The sequence below is a fragment of the Pyrus communis genome, chromosome 3 (assembly GCF_041283825.1).
Source record: "Pyrus communis isolate YQ-2024b chromosome 3, ASM4128382v1, whole genome shotgun sequence".
NCBI lineage: Eukaryota > Viridiplantae > Streptophyta > Magnoliopsida > Rosales > Rosaceae > Pyrus > Pyrus communis.
Genome location: NC_142567.1, coordinates 501,850 through 525,348, shown reverse-complemented (window position 1 = coordinate 525,348; position 23,499 = coordinate 501,850). Strand labels below are relative to the sequence as shown.

General features: G+C 38.1%; 2 protein-coding genes and 1 pseudogene across 3 annotated transcripts; 1 reads left to right on the top strand and 2 right to left on the bottom strand.

Moving 5' to 3' along the window:
* Positions 1–1,631: 1,631 nt before the first annotated feature.
* On the top strand, positions 1,632–9,156 carry LOC137715761 (putative GTP diphosphokinase RSH1, chloroplastic). Its single transcript, XM_068455106.2, has 24 exons — positions 1,632–2,075; positions 2,403–2,593; positions 3,090–3,269; positions 3,380–3,445; positions 3,543–3,635; positions 3,719–3,850; positions 3,980–4,081; positions 4,164–4,241; positions 4,323–4,394; positions 4,826–4,933; positions 5,102–5,199; positions 5,540–5,600; positions 5,705–5,767; positions 5,862–5,918; positions 6,012–6,113; positions 6,254–6,412; positions 6,533–6,664; positions 6,766–6,852; positions 6,952–7,023; positions 7,248–7,334; positions 7,425–7,881; positions 8,255–8,316; positions 8,403–8,471; positions 8,584–9,156. The coding sequence occupies exons 1-24, from the start codon at positions 2,051–2,053 to the stop codon at positions 8,686–8,688; spliced, it is 2,658 nt and encodes an 885-aa protein (XP_068311207.2). The 5' UTR covers positions 1,632–2,050; the 3' UTR covers positions 8,689–9,156.
* A 452-nt stretch (positions 9,157–9,608) lies between these two features.
* Positions 9,609–10,486, bottom strand: LOC137714671 (protein SEED AND ROOT HAIR PROTECTIVE PROTEIN-like). Its single transcript, XM_088690457.1, has 2 exons — positions 10,220–10,486; positions 9,609–10,121 (listed from the first exon to the last, which is right to left on the bottom strand). Exons 1-2 carry the CDS (start codon positions 10,446–10,448, stop codon positions 9,775–9,777), a joined length of 576 nt encoding a protein of 191 aa, XP_088546583.1. The 5' UTR covers positions 10,449–10,486; the 3' UTR covers positions 9,609–9,774.
* Positions 10,487–12,222: 1,736 nt separating this feature from the next.
* On the bottom strand, positions 12,223–18,362 carry LOC137714672 (protein SEED AND ROOT HAIR PROTECTIVE PROTEIN-like; annotated as a pseudogene). The gene is made up of 3 exons (XR_015960416.1): positions 18,057–18,362; positions 17,572–17,766; positions 12,223–12,521 (listed from the first exon to the last, which is right to left on the bottom strand). The product of XR_015960416.1 is annotated as a protein SEED AND ROOT HAIR PROTECTIVE PROTEIN-like (transcript).
* Between the last annotated feature and the right edge of the window lie 5,137 nt (positions 18,363–23,499).

Sequence of the window (23,499 nt, the reverse complement as noted above, 5' to 3'; positions counted from 1 at the left end):
TAAGTAAGTGGGTTACTCCTTATATCGCCAATTGGTTTTAGGGTAGAACCTCAACTTTTTTAATATATCATAACAGGTTAGCATACGTGTGAAATTGAATAGCCACATGTGATCTATGTTACTCGATTTGTATTGTCCACATGCTAGGCTTGAAAATTCATCACATGTTAAGAGCATGAATCTCATATCAGAAAAATGAGAGACCTTATATGTGCTTATTAGTAATTGAGCTGCTATTTCTCTATCACTAACTGATTTTTATGGCAGAACTCCAACTTTCTTCAAAATTTTCTCGAGCTGGGGCTTCCACACATATACAATTTCACTAGGCAACTTAAAGCCAGCAGTATTGGTTTATTCTTTTGGGGAAAATGGTGGCTTAGTTTCAACCACACAAACATCATATAATATTTTCCAACATCCATTAGACCAGATCTTCCATATTATTCAGCAAAAAACAAAAGACATGAAGCAGATGCTAAATCTGGGCAATGGTATATGCTTTCTCTAAAGCAGCCAAATCAATAAAGCTGAAAAAAAAGGATGGAATCATCGAATCTTCTTGTTTTATCTTTGAAACCTTGTACTAGTCAAATGGCTGGTCTTTTTCTTCAATTTCTTAATTTCATCTGCTTGATTATTATATATGTGTATACAAAAAACATAGTTAAGCATGCAGCAGAAAATTGCAAAGTTTCTCGCCTCACAGGGCAATTTAAAGTACAAGCAACGACATCAAAAGATATGAGATAGCAGCATACTTCCCCAGAAGATACACAAAAATAACAAGCAAAAAAGTGTCCTCTTCTCTTCTGTGTAGGTAGATATCTGCAGTACGCCTGCTAGCTTCCATCAGGCAGGTCAGCTCTCACTACCATCCAGAGCCAAAAACAAAATAAGTGATATAGTATAGCCCAAGTGCAGAGGGGCACCTTAGCTCGCAAGAGAATTTTTTAATGTGTTCAAACACAGAGTAGTACGCTACATATTATTAAAAGTAACTAATCATTCGATTTGGAAAGAAAAAAAGTAAAACACAAAGTGTAGCATGTTAAAGTAGAAAATCAAATAAATAATTGTAGAGATAAAGACACATTAAAAGTAAATAACTCTAAAGATAAGATGCACCAGAACTTCTCGAAACAGTTAAAAACAACATATTCACAAAACATCACAACAAAATTTGTTTCACACAGACAATATGACCAATAATTTTAGGCGAAAAATAGTGAGAAAGGGAGGTTTTCCGAATCGAGATTTTTTATGAATCTCGCAGTGCGGAGCTAACGAATCGAGAAATTCTGACCATTCATTTTAAATTCTACAGCTCCCTTTAATCAACTCTACTGACACATCTCACACGAATCATGAGTCCAAATCTCCCTCTTCCTCTCCCTCACTTGAATAATCTAAATTTCTCAATCCATCGACAGTGAGAGATCTAAAAATAATCTAAATTCAAGCTTTCCTATACTTGGGGAAGGAATAGTAAACCTACAAAAGTCAAAGGGCAGGCATTAACATATTAAAACGTGCAATAACCTTTAATACAAACAAAAACCGGACTTTTCTCCTACGTGTCAATCATGTTGCCGTGATGGCTTAAAAATCCATATCTATTCCCTCCGCACACTATAAATCCCGTCTCAAAATAAAAAGTAATAATAAAAAAAAAACTTAAAAAATATCTTTATCGAACGGCATTTGTGTGGCCTCGGCTAAAGATCCTCCCTATCCCTCCCTCTCTCCCTCCTCCCCTTCTCTCTCTCTAAATTATCTGTCGGCCAAATTGTTGGTTTCAGTCCGTCGCTAATTTGTCCGAGACGAACGTTTCGGGGGCACCGCGTTCGGCGCTCCGATTCGACGGAACCTCCCCGATTCTCAGCTGCACAGCCACCGTCTCTGTCTTATTAAACGCCCGCTCTCAATTTTCTGGTGGCCTTAATCAGCTGCTGCCAATCCACTTTCTTCATATTCTGCGTGGCGTGCTTCCTCTGGTGTCGTTTAAATGCTCAGTTCGATTCAGTGAGATTGCTCTCTTCCGTCGCAAATGGCTTCCGCTCCTTCCATGTCAGGTATGCATCTCCGCTCTGCTTCTTCGCTGTTAGCTTCAGAAAATGTAGGGACACCGATGAACTTTCGAATATTATTTTTTTTTTTTTTTGTTAATTTAGATTTGGTTTAAGAAAAACCTAGTTAGCTTAGCTTAACTCAGTGTACGGACACTGCCATGGCGGTCTCACTTTCGTTGAGGAAATTCGATTCACTGTTTCCACTGGTTTTGATTTGCAAGAACGCGAACTTGAAATTCTTGAATTTTTGTTTCTACTGGTTTTCTGAGCATCCAAACAGATAATTAGGGAATCTGATTCACTTTTGATTTTGTGTGTGAATTGCTGTAGTTTCTTTAGAATGCGTGAATGTGTGTAAGCTATCGAAAGGGGACGGAAGTGGGAGAAATGACTGTAGCGTGTTCTCTTGTGCGTGGAAAGCTCCAAGAGTCTTGACGGGGTTTCTTGCGAGCACGGCTCATCATCCTCAATGTTCGTGGTTGCCGGATGCACGAAATGGAAGAAGGAACCGGACTAATCATGTAAGTACTTTGTGTAATGTGGATTTGCTCTCTGCCACCGATTGAAACCCAAGTTCCTTGATTAGATGTCTTAATTTTGGGTGCAAGTTTGCTACTTGTTGGCCAGCCTAGCTTTTAGGCAGCACTCAAGTTTATCATGTCTCGAAGTAGATAAATTGGTGCCGCATATGAACGTAGGGAACCTAATAAGCATACCTTCGCAAAGTGGTTAAATTTGTTTTTAAACATCTATTGGGTTTGGGGAATAGGGGGTAAGAGTACATTTTGTTAATGAAAGAATGAAGGAAAGAAACAATTTAAGCATGGAGCTGTGGTTTAGGAGCAAAATTGTTACTTTGTATAGGTGCTTGCTAGTTTTCTTTTCAAAAATCTTACTTTACGCAATTCTCTTTAAAAAATTTAACTGTCTTCACTAGATGTTAGTGGTCTGTTGCCCAAGCAATTATCTTGCATGGTTATCAATCGTGGAACCTGTTCTCTATTGTACTCTCCACAGAGATATCAGTCCTCTAGCGTAGGAGGTTGGAATTCTGCCGAAGCTTCAGATTTTGTAGTTCTTGGAAGACTGCTTAAATCAGGTTTTCTTTGTGTTGGTGGTAAGAGATGGCATCTGCGATGTTCTTCATCTTTGTCTTCAGATGTCTTGGATGATATTTCTCCTGATACATTGTGGGAGGTAAAGTTTTGTTATTGCCCAAATATGCATCAATGAAAATAATAGTTATTATCATACAAACAGGGAAATTTAATGTTAAAATTAAGTTGTCTGTAATCTGATTGTCGCAGGATCTTAAACCGTCTATCTCATACCTCTCACCTAAAGAACTGGAACTTGTCCATAATGCTCTTAAGGTTAGATATAAGCCTAACAACAAAGTTTAGTTCTTGTCTTCAAAATCCATTGTATCAAATTGGTGAACATATATAACACTAGTTTTTGGTTATATAGCTGGCTTTTGACGCACATGATGGTCAGAAAAGGCGCAGTGGAGAGCCTTTCATCATTCATCCAGTTGAAGTTGCACGGATTTTAGGAGAACTTGTGAGTCTTGCAACGTTAAAAATAGCCTGTATTTTGATTTTAATCACAACATTGAATTGATGTCACTATATCTGTTGTTCTAGGAGTTGGATTGGGAGTCCATTGCTTCTGGATTACTACATGATACAGTCGAGGATACCAATGTTGTTACTTTCGAAAGGATAGAGGAGGAGTTTGGGGCTACCGTTCGCCATATTGTAGAAGGAGAAACTAAGGTTCTGTACCTTTATGTATCTAGTAATAAAAACAATTGTGTTTTTTTATGTTTTAAATAGCTTCTGTAATGTTTCACGAACCTCCTTCGTAATTGGGCATGCACTACTTCAATGTATCCTTATGTTTAGGTGTCAAAACTGGGAAAATTGAAATGCAAGAGCGAAGAGGATTCTGTACAAGATGTAAAAGCAGATGATCTTCGCCAGATGCTTCTAGCCATGACAGAGGAGGTAGACCTATTTCTTACTGTTCTTTCAAATTTTATGTGTTATAATTGAAACCATTTGGAAACTAAATTACATGTTGCCCCAGGTCCGAGTTATCATCGTCAAATTAGCTGACAGACTCCATAACATGCGTACCCTTTCACACATGCCACCGCATAAGCAGGTGTTGTGTTGTCTTATTAAAGTATATTGATATTTGTATTTAGCTGATGCCTGATATGGTTTGATATTTTGTTGTGTCCAGTCAAGCATTGCACGGGAGACATTGCAGGTCTTTGCTCCTCTAGCAAAGTTGCTTGGGATGTACCAAATCAAGGTATACCATTTTTTTTTTAACTTTTGTTTACAATTTTATTCCACGTTCATGCTTTTCAATTATCAATATTCCAGTTCTGCAACTGCCAACCGCTGATTTCACCATTGGAACCTAGATTATCATCTCGTGTAGCATAAACCTGAGGACCTGGTTTGTGATCACTTGTAGCTTAAATAAGTAGTTATTGATAACTAGTCATCAAACTCTAAAGTTTGAATATTTAGAGTTGTGACTTAAAGTTCTGTCCTTCAAAATATAGTTTATGCGATACAAGTTTCTTATCTTGAGGTGAGGTGAGGGTTTCACAACTGAATTTCAAGTTTATGAGGAATGATATGACTATGATGATAAAGTGTTCTATCTTATTTCATTCTCATATATGATGCTTCTGTTAATTTGTATTCTGAATGCCCGCATGTTCCATATTGCAGTCGGAACTTGAAAACCTTTCCTTCATGTACACCAATGCTGAAGATTATGCTAAGATCAAGAGAAGAGTTGCAGGCCTCTACAAAGAGCATGAGAAAGAACTTGTGGAGGTAATGCATTAATTTGTTAAACAACAGGGTCTACGTAATGCTCAGGGGACATTGTTGATTATATGGTTATTGTTTGGCATGCAAATATAGTAGAGGCGTTCAGTTTTAATTTCTCAACACTCTGTTATTGGTGATGTTTTCTCATCAAAGCTTAGTTCTTTGTGCTAGGCAAACAAAATTTTGATGAAGAGGATTCAGGACGATGAGTTCTTAGAACTTATGGATGTGAAAACTGAAGTTCGTGCTGTGTGTAAGGAACCATACAGGTCAGATCATATGTCCTACCACCATTTTCTCTTTCTTTTTTGTGGCCTGTTTTGTATTTTCTAAACTCATTACAAGCATGATTCTCTTTGACTTTATTATATGATTAAGTACTGCTGTGTTATCTGGTACGTGAAATACAAGGACATTGTCCAAAGAGATCTTAAAGTGGCATGGAACATGACCTATCACTCTTGTAATCCTTGTAATGGGATGTTACATTCAAGCTTAGTGTGTCATTCTTTGTCCGACAATTTATCATTTTGCTTCATATTTCAGCAGCCAGTTTCTTGAGGACTATTTTTGGGTCTAAAATAGACTGTTCTTTATGTTTGCTTGCAGTATCTACAAGGCCGCGCTCAAATGTAAAAGTTCAATTAACGAGATCAATCAAATTGCACAGGTATTTCTGATATTTCCTTCAGCTAACTTGAAACTTTTGTTGAGGACATTTCATGATAATTCATATTTCTTCATTGAGTTATAGCTTTTGTTCGTTATTACCAGCTTCGAATTATAATCAAACCAAAGCCATCCCTTGGAGCTGGACCTTTGTGCACCCCACAACAGGTATATCCTTGCTCATGCCAAGATAGGGAATTCTTTACTTTGTAGTCTGTACTTAGTATGTTGTTGAGCTTTCCTTCTATTGTTTTCTCATCAGATCTGCTACCATGTTCTTGGGCTGGTTCATGGAATCTGGACCCCTATTCCTCGCATGGTGAGTATGTCTTCAATTACTCTTACAAGATTCAATTTAAGCAGTTTTAAGTTATTTATGAATTTAAAAATTCGTGTTTGTCTGTTCTGACAGATGAAAGACTATATTGCCACCCCAAAACCTAATGGCTATCAGAGTCTCCATACAACTGTAATTCCATTCTTGTATGAAAGCATGTTGCGGCTAGAAGTGCAGGTACAATTTCATCATTTTTTAGCATGCTCGTATTTTCCCAAAGTTTTTATAAAGGTTTTTACAGAGTTGAATTCTCTCCTGCATGATTGTTAGGTTTTTTAGGAGGTATTTATTACATCACTTGCTTTCTGTTTTGGCAGATAAGAACAGAAGAGATGGATCTGATAGCTCAGAGAGGAATCGCTTCTCATTATAGTGGGAGAGGATTTGTTACTGTTTTAATTGGGCGTAGTCTCCCTAATGGTAGAAGTTCAAGAGGGAAGACTGTTTGCCTTAACAATGCAAACATTGCGCTCAGGGTATTGTACATGTGTTCATTTGTAATTTATGATTCGTCATAAGTCCTCTTTGTGGGGATTTCATGGTAAACTCCTTTCATGTCTACTAATCTCATGAATGAAGTCTCTTGTTTCTTCCAGATTGGCTGGCTCAATGCAATTAGAGAATGGCAAGAAGAATTTGTTGGCAACATGAGCTCTAGAGAATTTGTTGAAACTATCACTAGAGATCTATTAGGTAGTCGTGTGTTCGTGTTTACTCCCAGGGGAGAGGTAAGAAATTGGATTGCTTCATGACTGAGATTGTCAACATAAATTTTCACACACCAATAATTTTGCTTCATTGTATTGATAGATATCTTTACAATATGCAGATAAAAAATCTTCCTAAAGGAGCAACTGTTATTGACTATGCATACATGATACACACTGAAATTGGCAACAAAATGGTAGCAGCAAAGGTAATTTGCTTACATTTGATTGATTTTATATTATTTTTCGATTTTAAATTTCGGCTTCATGTATGGAATTAAAACTAGGATGACATTTTTTTGGTGCAGGTCAATGGAAATCTTGTTTCTCCTATGCATGTGCTTGTAAATGCAGAAGTTGTGGAGATAATCACTTATAATGTCAGTATTTGTCAACCATCATCTTGTATTTCCTTTCTTTAAATGTGTACAATAAAATGTACAAAATCTTAACATACACACCAACACACGCATTACATAGTAAAATTCTAATAGCTTGCTCATTTATATGGACATGTAGAGGAGTTTATATGACATGTTCAGCATTCTGTTATCTTATGGTTGTACATTTGGGGATCATAATTTTCTTTTTCTTGTTTCTCCAGTCACTTACCGGAAAATCAGCTTTTCAGAGGCACAAACAGTGGTTGCAACATGCAAAAACTCGTAGTGCCAGGCACAAAATTATGAAAGTATGCTTAGTCGGTTGGATGATGATATATTTTTGTTTGTCCTATTACTTCTGCCTTGCTCTAATGATAAACATTTCATTGTGATTGTAGTTCTTAAGGGAGCAAGCAGCCCTGTCTGTTGCTGAAATAACAGCCGATAAAGTAAATGACTTCATTGCTGATTCTGAAGAAGAGATCGAAGCAGAAGAGCTCCCAAGTACCTTCAAAGGATACAAACCTATATGGGAAAAAATGATGGGGAATGTTGTAGAAGTTTCATTGCCAGAACGAAGTTCCATAGGTCCCTTTCAAATTATAAATGGAAGCGCCTTGGCTCCCAAAGTGAATGGGAAGCACAACAAGAATGTTCAGCATGTAAGTTTAAAGGCTGCGGGGGAGTCATTGTTGCAAGGGAATGGCGTTGCCAGAATGTTGCAAGCTAACATTCCAATGTGCAAGGAAGCCTTGCCCAGTTTAGAAAGTTGGCAGGCCAGCAAGGTTGCATCTTGGCATAGTATTGCAGGGCACTCCATACAATGGTTCTGCGTGGTTTGTGTTGATCGAAAAGGTTAGCTTTTTTTAATAAATCATTGATAGATTCCCTTTGTTCTACAATCGAAGTTAAAAACAGTAGTGACGCATTTGCTGCTAGTTGAGATCCAACTTGTGCAAGTCAGCACTCAGCGGGCACTTCTGATTATTTTTCTTTCTTGAGAAGATCAGTGGAGATATCTTGTTTACTACCCTAAACTCTTTTCAACCTACTTGATTTACTTTAGTAATGATGTACAAGGATTCCCGGGACAAATTTTTTTCTTCTAATTTACCTTCATAGATTGAGTCAATCGGTAGCATGTGGTCTTATTAGTTTCAGTTGATGGATGTAGACGTCGTCTGCATATCACTCTAGACCTGTTTTAACTTTAAAACAATAATTTCAGGTATGATGGCTGAGGTTACTACAGCATTGGCAGCTGCAGGCATTACAATTTGTTCTTGTGTGGTGAGTGGTTGGAGCTGGCAGTTATTTGCTTTTTATGTTGATGCACTCTCTTTTATTGCTGTAACACCTCTACCATCAATGACCAGGCTGAGATTGACGGGGAAAGGGGAATGGCGGTCATGTTATTTCACATTGAAGGAAACGTGGAAAGTTTGGTAATATATCCGACATCCATCTCTGAACCCTGTATTTTTATCCCTTGGTGATTCTTTTTGTGCTAACATGAGAATTTATCTCCCCTCTCCCCTCGCACCTCACTCCTCTCAGGTTGTTGCATGCTCAAGCATCGATATAATTCTAGGCGTCTTGGGATGGTCTACGGGTTGCAGTGTGCCTAGCTCAATGGATAATCTGCAATATCTTGAATGCTGAGCCATTCATGGAGCCATCAACGCTCAACCCACTCAGCCGCTGCTGGCGTGGTTATCAAGTTTTGCCTAAAGAAATCTGAAATCCCGTCATGTTTTAGAGTTTTGTTGTGTAATCAGCTCCGTAGTTTCGGTCAATTTGTTGGTGACTCTTGGCCAAGTAAGCCGGCAACATAAGAACTAGGGAGGTCTAAATTCAGGGCGGTGTATATAGGAAAAGGAGTGAATACGTAGGCTTAGTGTAACACACTTTGTAAAGAAAATTGTGAGGAGAGAGGACAATGAGAAAAGCTATACACAGCGACAGAGGGTTGTACCAAATTTGCTATACATATTCTTTTGTATAATTTGTAGTTGAAAGGGGACTACACCGCCTGCTCTCGTATAAAACTCACGGGAGAAATTTTACTCTCAAGCAGTGTACCACGGCATTTTAAGAGTGTCAATAATAGCTTCGACAATATGCTGGATTGAGTGAGGATTGCTTGAATGATAGAGTACAAATTAAGCTTGTTACATTTGTTTATGAAATGCTAATTAACTCTAGGCTTTTTAGGTGAAATGATCTCTGAGATTGGCATAATTTTTTCACTTCGATCTTTGACAATGAAAGTCGATATAGGTGATCCTTGAGTTTATCGACTGTTAATAATTTTGGTCATTTTGTAAAAAATCTGTTAATATTCTCATTAAATTGTCACATGAACGATCACATGATCAATTTTTTAAGGTTATTTTTGCCAAGCCAAACCCCTTCACTTAACGAGGATACTGATAGATTTTTACATAATGGCCAAACTAATGTACGGTGGACAAAGTTAGGGATCACTTCTATTGATTTTCAATGTCAACGACCAAAGTGAGAGTTATGCCACTGTTATGGACCATTTTGACTAAAAAAACGATTAAAACTCTAGCAACCAGAAAAATTAAAACTGATCAATTACAAAGTAAAATCATTTGCCTCCCCACATCTTCTCACACCATTTTTCTCACTTTGCACGTCTCTGATTATTCTGATCTTCGAATTGAATAAACTAAAGAACAATCGACGGACAAAATTCATCAAATGTCGAAAGTAGAGTCTTATCTAGTAGCCATTATTTGGGACTAAACTCTGGGTTTGTGGTGATGATGTGAAAGTAAAAGGCCCTACAGTATATAGCTTGATGTTCTTGTCATGGAGGAGGCGATATGAAGCTAGCACAGCACCACTGATTCCGCTGTTCGAGTCCGTCGGAATGTTGCAAGTCTCGGACGAAGAGAGTTCAAGAAAGGCTTTGCACTTAGTGAGCTGCTTCTTGTTTTCAATCTCAGAAGGACATATTGTTGCAAAGAAATAACCCTTTGCGTCAGTTGCATCACTTAAGATGGTGACAGGTGAAGTTTCCAACCCATACTGGTCTACAGCCTCGCACGTAATCCTGGCTGCCGCTCCTGAAATATCAATTGAATAATATTCTAGTTAGAAACTAAGATCGAGCACAAAACTATATTGTAAACTACTCTAATTTTCAGAGAGAAACCGGACTCGCCTTCGAGCGGGAGGACTTCATGGCCGGATTTGCAATAAACAAGGCCTTGAATGCCCAAAATGGCATTGGTTGATAGTAGGTTGTTCTGTTTTTCTGGTTTGGGCTTCTCATACTGATCGGGATTTGTGTTGCCGTAGCCGCCGGCACCAGCCTCGGAAGCCGTCACTGCCACCAGTACCAAGACTAGCAAAGAGGTTGCATGCAAGAAATGGTGATTAAAAGCCGCCATTGCCAAGATTTTTTTTTTTTACTTCTCCTATTGGCAAATTATTGAAGTATGCTTAAATTAGAGAGATGGATGGAACCATCTCCTTTTTATAGATAGGGATAAATCTTTGGTGACATAAAATATATGAATTACAGGAACCGACTTGGTTGCACGACATATAGATATGAGCAACGTGACTGCCAAACTGCAAATTCTTTCTCCACGTCCTTAATTTTGTATGCAATGTCTCTTGCTTGAGATTATTTTTTATAGTTATTTGGCAACGAAATCAGATTTTGTTTAGATAAATGTCTAAAATGATTAGGATTTGGGATAAAAAAAAAAAAAAAAAAAATCAGACCAACTAGTTGACCTGTCTGCATGCAACCACGAAACTCCCATCGATTGTAGAAAACATTTATGATTGTAAATGCTAGTTTGGAATTACTTTCAACTAAAAACTTTTTTTTTTTTAAATTAAGTTTCAAAAACACTTGAAGCGTTTTTCTAAGATTTACTTGCATTTTTATTAATAATTAGTTCCAAAAACGCTTTCAAATAAAAACACTTTCAATTTTCAAACGAGCCCTAAATGCATAACTAAAGATAGTACCTAGTTGACCAAAACTAACAAAACACAAAAAACTAGTCGTTGTCAAGATTGCAGATATACAAATTAACGGCTCATTATTTATCACATTTACATTATCTCAAACTTTCATTTTATTACTTGGATAGCGTGACAAGTATTGGTGTTTTATCAGAAAAAGTAATTGTGCAAATTTTTATTATCGAATTCTTATATTATTTAACAATCAAGAGTCTAGATTCAAATATTGTATTTTAACAATCAAGAATCTAGATTCAAATATTGTCCATAAATTTGACGTACAAATTTTGAAGGTTTATTAGTTATATATCGAAGAAAGATCTAACTCAGTTTTAAGCTTGATTCTGGTCAAAACGAATACCCCAAATCTAACTCAGTTTTAAGCTCTAATGGTAGGGTTAGAAAGGAAGCTATAAATCTGGCCGAACTTGAACAACCCAACCATTTTTGGGAAAGGGTTGGGTTGAGTTGAGTCATTGTCCGCTCGAAGCAACTCGAATATGAATTTCACTATATGTGAAGTAGGCTATTTACATTCGTTCTTTGTAAGGGACCAATTAGTATCAAGAATGTTAGATATTTGTATTAAGAAAGTGTTGGAGAATAGAGTCACATCGGGCAGATAACAAAATATAATTAATATAACTTATATATGAGATATCTCACCTTTAACATCACCAATGCATTTTATGATAAAATTCACACCTAGCAATAGGTGGTTAAGTAAAGACAATATCACTGATATTAGTGGTGGACCTGCATAGATCTACAATGTTTATTAAAACGTATATTGATTTGTATTAATAATTGATAACACGTCGTTAAATTTTACCCTTGACATGTTATCTAGCTACCAATGTTGTCACTAAATTTTGTTGTTGACATGTTATCTAGCTACAAATGTTATTGACACCATATTGACAGTCTGTTTTTTAATAAACACGGACATCTACAGAGAAGAAGTGGCACATACATCACAAATGCGTTTAAAAACAACTCTATATATTCTTCAACAACATTCCTCCAGTTAGAAATCTATGTATTTGGAAACTCAAAAGTAGTAGATCTTATGAAATAATAAACATATTATTGCAATAGTAAAACAAATGGAAAAACATTGCATATGCTCCTCTAATAGAGCAAAGCGCAGCTAATTACAAGTAATCCCAAATGGTAGAGCACAAAACCTCTTGACATTAATAATGAAATTAATCAAGCAAAACCAACAACAATGAAGAATCAAAATTCCAGCTCCAAATTAGTAAATGGAGGAAATAAATAAAATCAGGCATAGCTATAACGTGCTGGCTGACTGGTCAGGACCCGAATATTATCCTTTAATTAATAGCCGCCATTGAGAACTGATTTAGATTCTGAGGTGCAGAAGAAAGGCCCAACTGAGTACAGCTTGATGTTCTTGGCACTGAGGGTACGATAAGAAGAAAGCAGATGACCAGTAATTCCTTGGTTAACGTCAGTAGGTATTGGATGTCATTATTAAAAGTAGGGTTAAATATTAGAAGAATAACAAGTGGTGTCTAGTGGTGATGGAGAAACAGCTCACCCACTGTCATTGCCTAGCTGTTATATTCGGTTCTCCCTCTCACCTACTGTTTTCCATCCATTGCTTCGGCTATTCCTGCTGTAAAAGCCAAAGCTGGATAATAGATTAAGTTTAGAGGGATTGCAGGTCATCATGATGTTGGCATTAGCTTTGCAGGTCATCATGATGTTGGCATTAGCTGTCTTGTTTATTCTTCCATATATGCCGCATCTTGTAACAAGTTTCATTCATGAAATATACATCAAACATTCAACATGGTATCAGAGCGGGCATCATCCTGAGCCAGTTCTGTATATCGAACCTGCTGTGTTTATTTTTCAAAAACAATGGCAGATGGAAGTATCATTGCTTCTTCATCTGGAAGCGCTTCTAAAATGGATATCAATCCAAACCAACGACTCAGTTCAGTATTATTGAATGAGTTTAATTATTTGCCATGGGCAAGGGCTGTTAGTCTTGCTCTCGGTGGAAGATCCAAACTCGGTTTCATCAATGGCAGTCAACCTGCACCAGATGCTTCTTCTCCAGAATATGGAGGGTGGCTATGTAAAGATCAACTGGTCATGTCATGGTTGTTAAATTCTATGGAAAGGAATATTGCTGAAATCTTCAGCTATTCTGAGTCGTCTCTCGTCCTTTGGACCACCGTGAAGGAGATGTATGGAAATCAAAACAATGCAGCTCGCATCTTTCAACTCAAGAAGGATATCTCCAACATATAGCAAGAAGGTAAAAGCTTTGTTCAACATCTTGGTTCTTTGAGAAGCATGTGGAATGAGTTAGATGTGTACAGACCTCACACAACTGATCTCTCTGTGCTCCTTAAAAGAACTGAAGAAGATAAAAATTTTCAATTATTGTCTAGCTTGAGCTCAGAATATGAGGATTTGAGAAGTCACATTCTCATGAACTCGGAGCTACCATCCTTCACTAGTATCTGTGCAACTATCCAACGTGAGGAAGTAAGGAGAAAAGTCATGAACAATGGTATAAAAACCAACGTGACAGAAGCTAGGGCTTACCTGACAAATGAAAAAAGATATAAAGGAAAAAACCCTCATTTAAAGTGCCTACATTGTGACAACATCGGGCATGTGAGAGACAAGTGTTGGATCCTACATCCAGAACTCAAACCTGACTTCATGAAGGATAAATCCGCACCAAAGACAAGTCGAGCACACCCTCGTGCCAACACTGCAACATCTTCATCTATCAACAATGTTGATACCTATCAACAGTTCACTGCAAATCCTGCCATCCTTTTAAATGAGTTCGCAGCGTATCTCCAACAAAAGAAGGGAAAAGAGGATGGATCGGTTGATCATGAAGATGGAAGTACTACTGCATTGATGGGCAAATTTGCAGGTTTTTTAGCTAATGCTGATTATGTACCTCAGACAGACTTGAAAGGTATCGTAACTGCTTTCCAAACTGCTCTTAAAATAAATGAGTTACATGATTTTTGGGTTGTAGATTCTGGTGCCACAGACCATATGACTAATCAAATGTCAAAGTTACATAGATTTGAGAAACTACATAATCTTTCACATGTATCTGTTGCTAATGGTGAAGGTGCTAGGATTGTAGGAAAGGGAAAAATCCACCTGATATCTGATCAAATAGAGTCTATGGCCCTATATGTCCCATCATTTCCATTTCAACTTCTCTCAGTGGGAAGAATCACAAATTCCTTAAATTGTTTGGCCATTTTTTCACCAAAAACTGTCATTTTTCAGGATTGTATAACCAAGAGGACGATTGGTGAGGGGTTTTACCTTGATGGTCTCTATTACATATCAAAAAGCTCTTCATGTGGGTTCCATGCCAAGTCAAAGTCCATCCATACCTCCATTCAAGCTTCCACCTTGTGGCACCAACGACTAGCTCATCCATCTCAACCTATCTTATCCACCTTATTTCCTGACTTAGGCAAAGAATCAACCCACTGTGAAACTTGTCATTTGTCAAAGGCAACAAGACTACCTCTAGGGTCTTCGATGTCTAGAGTTTCTCATCTTTTTAAGCTTGTACACTCTGATATATGGGGACCAACAAATGAATCTTTTGATGGTTATAAATATTTCATAACTTTTGTTGATGATTATTCAAGAGCCACCTGGTTATATTTGTTAAAATCAAAAAGTGAGGTGATGGAAGTGTTTAAGGACTTTCACAACCTTGTCAAAAATCATTTTTCTTCTCAAATCAAAACCCTAAGGTCTGATAATGGCACAGAATACATGTCCCAAGTCATGACTCAATATTTGAGCAACAATGGCATCATACATCAAACTAGCTGTGTTGGCACACCCCAACAAAATGGTGTTGCCGAGAGAAAAAACTGAGATCTCCTTGAAAAAACTAGGGCATTGATGTTACAAATGAATGTACCAAAACGTTTTTGGTCTCAAAGCGTCATGACAGCAGCTTACCTGATCAACAGATTACCTAGTAGGGTTTTGGGGTTCAAATCCCCAATGGAGATAGTCAAGAACAGAAAGGTGGATTTGTCTCACCTCAAAGTCTTTGGATGCATCTGTTTTGTTCATGTTCAGTCATTACATCGAGACAAACTTGATCCTAGGGCAACTAAATGCATTTTCCTTGGCTACTCGTCCACACAAAAAGGGTATAAGTGTTATAATCCACAACTTAAGAGATTAATTGTTTCAAAGGATGTTCAATTTCATGAAACTAACTCTTATTACAGTAAGTCTCTGGATAGTACAAGTCAGGGGGAGATTATCTTGGACATGTTTCCACTGCCAAGGACTGAGATACTCAACAATGCGGGTGATCAAACTCACACAATGGATCTTGTGGCTCCAAATCAACCGGATTCATATGACGACAGCAACATGCCTGTAGAAGATGAAACTCTACGTAGTATTGGTCCTGAAGAACCTTCAGAAGAGTCTCTTCCTACCATACCTCGACGAAATCCAACTCGTGAGAGGCACCCACCAGCAAGACTGCAAGACTTTGTTACGTACAAGCTCAAGCACCCCTTATCCAACTACTGTTCTTATCAAAAGTTGTCACCTAATTACACTGCCTATTTGAGTAATATATATGCGCATGAAGAGCCTCAATCATTTCAAGAAGCTAACCAATCCCAAGTGTGGCAGCAAGCAATGCAGGATGAACTGCATGCACTCGATCAACATAAAACCTGGAGCATTGTGCCACTGCCCAAAGGAAAGAAGATAGTAGGCTGCAGGTGGATATACAAGATTAAATTCAACTCAGATGGGTCTATTGAAAGACACAAGGCACGATTAGTGGCCCGTGGCTTCACTCAAACATTTGATGTGGATTACAAGGAAACCTTTGCCCCCGTTGCAAAGATGAACACAGTGCACGTACTTTTGTCTGTGGTTGTCAACAAAGGATGGCCTATGTATCAAATGGATGTAAAAAACGCCTTCTTACATGGTGAGCTTGAAGAAGACGTCTACATGAGATTACCACCGGGTCACTCTCAAAGTCATAAACAGGATGTTGTGTGTAAACTGCACAAATCAATTTATGGTCTTAAACAATCACCGAGAGCCTGGTATGCTAAGCTCAGTTCAGTCCTTATCAGTGTTGGTTTTGGAAGAAGCAATGCGGACTCCTCTTTATTTGTACGCTCAGGCACCGCTGGTACATTGGTTGTTCTTGTGTATGTTGATGACTTGATCATCACCGGAGATAACCCTGAAGAAATCAAAGAACTCAAGCACTCCCTTCAGCAACGCTTTGCAATAAAAGATCTTGGTGTTCTGAGATACTTCTTTGGCATCGAAATGGCTACATCTCACAAGGGCTTCTTCCTTAACCAGCGCAAATATGTTCTGGATCTCCTTAAGGAAGCAAACATGAGTGATGCTAAACCGGTCCCTACACCTCTTGACATTAAACTTAAGGTCAGCTTAGAGGGTCAATCTCTTCCAAACATAAGTTATTATCAGCGGTTGGTTGGTAAGTTGATATACCTGACCATCACAAGGCCCGACATTACTTATGCTATCAGTATTGTTAGCCAATTTATGCACTCTCCCACGATGGAGCACTTTAACCTAGTCAAAAGGATACTTCGGTATCTAAAAGGTTCTGTGGGACGTGGTATAATCATGAAGAAAAATGCAAGCACTCAGATTACAGGTTATTGTGATGCAGATTGGGCTGGCAATTCCATTGATCGTAAGTCTACAACGGGATTTTGCACGTTTGTGGGAGGCAACCTTGTCTCATGGAAAAGCAAAAAACAAACTGTCGTTGCAAGATCCAGTGCTGAGGCAGAATATCGGGCAATGGCATCTACTGCGTGTGAACTAATCTGGCTCAAAGGTTTACTGTGTGACTTAGGTGTTTTCAATCATCAATCCATGTCCCTTTTCTGTGACAATCAGGCTGCAATGCACATTGCTTCCAACCCAGTTTTTCATGAGAGAACCAAGCACATTGAAGTCGATTGTCACTATGTTCGTACACAAGTTCAATCTCAGGTTATCCAAACGCATTTTGTAAGGAGCTCGGATCAACTTGCAGACCTATTCACAAAATCATTAGCCTCTCATCAGTTTCAGCTTCTTCTTGGCAAGCTTGGATCCATCAACCTACTGGATCCAGCTTGAGGGGGAGTATTGGATGTCATTATTAAAAGTAGGGTTAAATATTAGAAGAATAACAAGTGGTGTCTAGTGGTGATGGAGAAACAGCTCACCCACTGTCATTGCCTAGCTGTTATATTCGGTTCTCCCTCTCACCTACTGTTTTCCATCCATTGCTTCGGCTATTCCTGCTGTAAAAGCCAAAGCTGGATAATAGATTAAGTTTAGAGGGATTGCAGGTCATCATGATGTTGGCATTAGCTTTGCAGGTCATCATGATGTTGGCATTAGTTGTCTTGTTTATTCTTCCATATATGCCGCATCTTGTAACAAGTTTCATTCATGAAATATACATCAAACATTCAACAGTAAGGACTTTGCAGGTCTCCAATGGAGAATAATCGAGAAACGCCTTGCACTCTGTGAGCTTCCACTTGTCTCCAAGCTGCGACGGCGACAACGTTGAGATGAAGTAACCCTTTGCATCAGTTGCACCACTCAATATGGAGAAAGGAGCAGTCTCGTAACCTTGTTCATCCTCAGCCAAACATGTAATCCTTACCATAGCTCCTACGTTCTAACCCAATAAAACATTGATTAATTAAAAAAAATTATAAACTAGCTGTAAGCCTGTAAATATGTTCAAACTCATGATATTACGCCACATCGTGACATATCAACCATGTCCTCCACCTATATTATAACGCGTGGATTACACATGAGAGTGCAAACATACCACAATGTAAACCCTAAATTTTGAAAGTTACGTTAAGATTCTTCATGATACATAATGTGCCCTTGATTGTCTAAGAACGTAAGATGCATGAAGATTAATGATTTAACATTGAATTAGAGACTACCTTTAATTGGGAAGCTTTGAAGGCCTGATCTGCACAAAACCAGCCCCTGAATATCAATGGTCTGAGGTTTTAGCTTTATATATACTTCTGGTTTCGGTTTCCGACATTCGGTAATTTCGGCATACCAACCTTCGGAAGTTTTGGATGCTCATCAACCTTTGGCTTAGGAGCACCGGAGCTATAATCCGTAGCAGAGGCAATGGCTAGCAATGAGAAGAGAAGCATGGAGGAGGAGGAGGTGGCAAAGAGGAAACGGGAGGTGAGAGCCATTGTTTGTTACTCTTGTTGTAAACAATGTATGCACAAGGTGAACCAAACTTGGATGATTTGTGAGTTGAAGAGTCACTACCATATCCTTATATAGTAATGGCTTCAAGTGTTTTATTTTTCTTTACTATTTTTAGAATTGTTGGCAGATCAGAATGGTTAAGTTTTTTATATCCAGAGTCTGATTAATTAATATTGTGTTGGAGAGAGTTTACGTGGAAGCACGTTGGCAAAGATAAATGTCATAGGTTTGGGGTCAAACACTTCAATTTTTCTTCAAATAATCCGAACTACTGAGCAGCATTTGAAAAATTAACGATCAAGATTAAATTGAGAAAATAATATTTTTGCTTACTTGTCAATCTAATTGATTTAAAATCCAAATTTTTGGTGAAAAATGTGCTTACTTAAACTACGGTCTAGTGGTATTCTTCTTCAATTGTAAGTGAGAGATCCTAGGTTAGATTCTCGCCAATGATGAATTTGAACCATATTATTGTTAGCCCATCGTGAGACTTAGTCCACTCCGCCACCCCTTTAATATAAATAATATTTTTTGTTTCAAAAAAAAAAAAAAAAAAAAGAAAAGAAATCTGAATTTTTTAAGACTTACCCCAAACACTTATTGTGACAGCCCGTCCCAGATTTTTCACACCGTAGGGGTGAAATGATGGTTTTGCCCCTAATGGATAATTGTTGTTTGTGTGGTTGCTTTGGGTACTTGATTGGCTGCATCTCAGCCACACATCCATCATCATTCTCATCACCCTGTCCTGTTGACCCTCTTTATCCCGTATCTCTCTCTCTCTCTGTTCTTCATTAGTTTGTACGAACAAGAACCAAAGTGTTGGAAAACGTGGTAGATCGAGGAAGCAAACTTTACATTTGTGCTCTTGAGGTTCTTAGGAGTTCAACCATACCCATTTCAGGTAAGGATACCTTCGTTTTCACGTCAAACTCGTGATCCCCGATTTGGTCACTGTTCATGCACACGTAAAATCTTGTGTTTTTGGGATTTTTAGGCTTGTAGGCTCGGGGTGGTTCGTTTGAAGGTTTTGGACGTCGGGTTTGTGAGTTGCAGGTTTGGGAGGAGTTGGTGGAGTTTTTCCGACGAGATTCCGTTGGTTTTAGTGCTTGAAAGTGGTAAGGATTTGTTTTTCTAGTTGTAAGCTTCATTTTGGTACCAATTTTGTGGAATTTGGGTGAAAAACGAGTGAGATATTAAGTTTAGAAAATTTTCCGGTTTTCCGGCGACGGCGACGGTGCCGGAGGTTGGCCAAAGAAGACGATGGAATATTCCATCAGTTTGGACGGAATATTCCTAACGGCGTTAGGTTAACTTTAACGGAATCTGTCAAAGTTAATGGAATATTCATGACGGCGTTAACTGACGCCGATAGTGTGCCAGGCATTTGCCTGCGCGTGTGGCCGTGCCTTGGCCAGTGCGTGGGGGCGTGGGCGGTGTTAGAAAATTATTTTAAAAATATGGGGATGTTCGTGAGGTTGAGTAGATCACGTTGGTGTATTCATACACCCCATTTGAGCATTGTATGAGAAGTTTTTACCTAGTTTGGGTTATGTGCTTTAAATTAACGTTTTTATAGTTGTTTCGCATATAGGTGAGACCTATCCCGAGGACGATCGCAGTCACTCGAGGCAAGGGGGTTACGACCTTTCTACACACCAATGAGTGGGCTTTTGGTTTTCCGTATATACCTATATAATTGTGTTTTTCCCAGAAAGTGAAATGAAGCGTCTATATGTTTTATATGCCATGCATTATGTTTGCCCATTTAATTATGCATTATTAGTTGCATATATATATATATATATATATATATATATTTGGTGTTGTGGACGCACAGGTAAGTGACAGGTAAGTTATGGTTTATGTTTATGTTTAGTAGTGATTTGTGATGCATAGAGAGCTCATAACCTGCACACCCGGTGTTAGTGCTCCCGCCCAGAGTAGGGCACAATCTTTCATGTGATGTTTACCTCTCACACCACACGCTCATCTTGGATCCAAGTTAGGTGCACAATACTGTCGTACAGACCACTTTAGGTGGTTCCGACTAGTGGGTGACCCACGATTATTTGCCCAGTCTTCACGTGATCGTAGCACTTGAGCGTATTTATTTACACCCAGTCCTGTCGTACAGACCACTTTAGGTGGTTTCGACTCGTGTGCAGGTATAGTTAGTGAGTTGTGGATTTGAGCTCTAGATTCAGCCGTACAGGTCACATTAGGTGACTCCGGCTGACAAATTACATGGCATTGATTGGCATTACCTGAGTACTTGCATTTTATTTAGAGGCATTCGACATGGCATATTTCTGAGCATGAGTTATATATATGTGCATATTTTATTTTCTGGGAAACTATACAGGTTTTACGGCAAGGGGTTAGTACTTTTGAGATTGAAATGATTTTGGAAAAGCTTTGTTTTTGCCCACTCACACTTTCTGTTTTGCGCCCCTCCAGGTTCTAGTTTAGATAGCTCTGTTGGTGGCTCTCGAAGGATTCACGACATATCTGACAGATTATCACCAGTGTAGAACCACCTTTGGGTGTGTTTATTTAGTGTTTGTTTCTCCCGAACTGCACTAGGTCTTCCGTGCTCTGAATATTGTTTTTCACACTTACGCTTGCACGTGTATGTTTCTACTTGGTGTATAGCTTGATTTTTATTTATTCGTACTTTTATTATTATTTTTTAGCTTCCGCACTGTGCACATGGTTACGTCACTTCCACGTGACGGCCAGCATGCTCTGATCTTGATCAGGGTGTGTGTTCAATCGATCGTATCGTTTATAATTGAGCATATTGTAGGCCTAGCACTGCTGCTTTGTAAACACGTATCTCCGAAGTGTTTTGCATGAATTAAAAATGCTTTAGGCGTTGCAAAAGTGTTTTAGGATGGATTTCGTAGAAATTCAAAGAAACTATTAAAAATCGTGAGTACTAGCTCACAATTTTTGGTGAAAATGTGACTATTAGTTTCACGAAATTTTTCCTGTATGTCACTGAGAATACTTGTGTTCTTCTTTTGGAAAAATAAGTTCATTTTTCCACTAGCAAATAATGTATCTTCACCGTAGAAATTTCATGATTGAAACCACTCAATTTTCTTAGTCTTCATTTGAAGATCAGCCTTACAAAAACTCATTCAAACCGGAGTTTGTTTAATCATCTAAATATATCAAATAAATGGATGGTTCATCATGGATATGTTATTTAATACCTACATTATTAATTTATTTAATACATTTAGATGACTGACCAAACTAATTATTTTCTATAGAGATGATCTTCACACAATTAAATTTCCTCGACATTAAGAAATATGTTGGAAGTCATTTGAAAGCACTTATCATTATTGAGTCGTATAATTACGTTTTTTTTTTTATTGAAACTTAAGCCGAAAAATAAAAAAGCTAATAAAAAGTACTGGTTAGTCTCACTAAGATGTCTCTAAAATGATCTGAAAGTAAATTTTATGACAACTTCAATAGAAAATTCCTCGTTGTTTCACATTGTCGACTTTAAGCAAACATGACATATAAAATACAATTTACTTGCACCAAAAGTGACAAAAAGTTACATTAAATTAATGTAAATTTGTATTATCAAATGAGACTCGGCGAACACGAAGTGGTGCGGATTAATTAAGATATTGCAAAATTTGGCAGTCAGTGACTCAATCGGCAACTTCTACCATTCAATTCAAACACAACTACAGCAGCAGCAAACAAAAAGAGCTTTGCAGTCTTCCCTAATTAGCTGGCTGTTGTTATTTATTGTCCAAGTCAACATGGATGCTGGATTATGCCCACCACTTTGAAATTAGAATATGCATACGATGTGCTCCGCGGTTTCTAAACATGCTTTGCTTCCGTCCACTCTCTCGAGTCTCTCCTCTCATGTTTAATTATATATATTTACGTACCAACTTGATCAACAACTTGAGTTAAAGTCAATGAGGATCCTCTTTGTGAGAATTTTGGAAATCATCTAATTGCATTCGTTCATCGTATGTTGTGCGATCAGTTTTCATCAAGTACTATTTATATCTAATTTTAAATAAAAATATTTACAATAATTTCTAATCGTACGATATACAATGAACAGATATGATTAGAGGATCCGGAGAGAATCCTCGTTCAGTCAAAGCTACTCCACTTACGGTAGAACCTTCAACATACCCATTCAAATTTTTACCGACAATCACTATTTTATTTTGGTTATTTGCCCCCACCCGATCGCTTTTTAACTGAGAAACTTCCTACAACTAGGATGCCAAATTAGTTGTATCCCAAGACGCTTATGTAATATCATATGAAGAAGGAAAAAGGTGGGAATTGTCCCCAAAAGAACAAAGAAATGAACAGGGTGGAACTTTGGTCCCTCAGCAACTCGGAAAAATCAAGGCACCTCCTTCAATAATCCTAGCTCCTCACTTGGAGATTTGGGAGGACTCCTATTATATGCTATTACACTTCAACATTCGAAAGATTCGTGATTACTAAGTGACTTGAATTTTTCAAGTTCACAACCGATAAGCATTACTCACTCGGGAATTTGGGGGGCACTGTTTGTACCATACTTCACCAACCCCGAAACTACCAAGTACTTGTCAACTTTATACCTTTGAAGACCTACTGAAGGGTTCACGATAAGCCACCCCTGTCAAAGCACGTGAGTTCCTCTCCAATTAAGAAACCAATCATAATGTGACATGTGTCGACATCATAATAAAACTCCTAGGGTCTCATATCGACCGCAAACGAAAACACAGGACTATCCTCAACTATAAAAGGACATCATTCTCCCACAATTAATCCCTAATGCTATTATTCTACTTAATAATGATTATGCTTAAACCTTTGTACCATGTAAATTCCACATTATTATTGAGAACTCCTATACTCTTGTGGACGTAGCCCAAACTTAGGGTGAACCATGTACGCCTTTTGTTTGTGTCCGTATCTCTATCTCTATGCATATTACTTACACTTAGTAACTAGAGCAACCTTGTGAAAGTCACACTTTGATATTTTACGCTGTTCCAAAATCAACCTGATTTTATGCATCAACAAAATGTATCACGCATTTAACTTTCTTTCCACCGCTGTAAAATTACTAAAATAGTCATAATTGAACTTACCCATAGT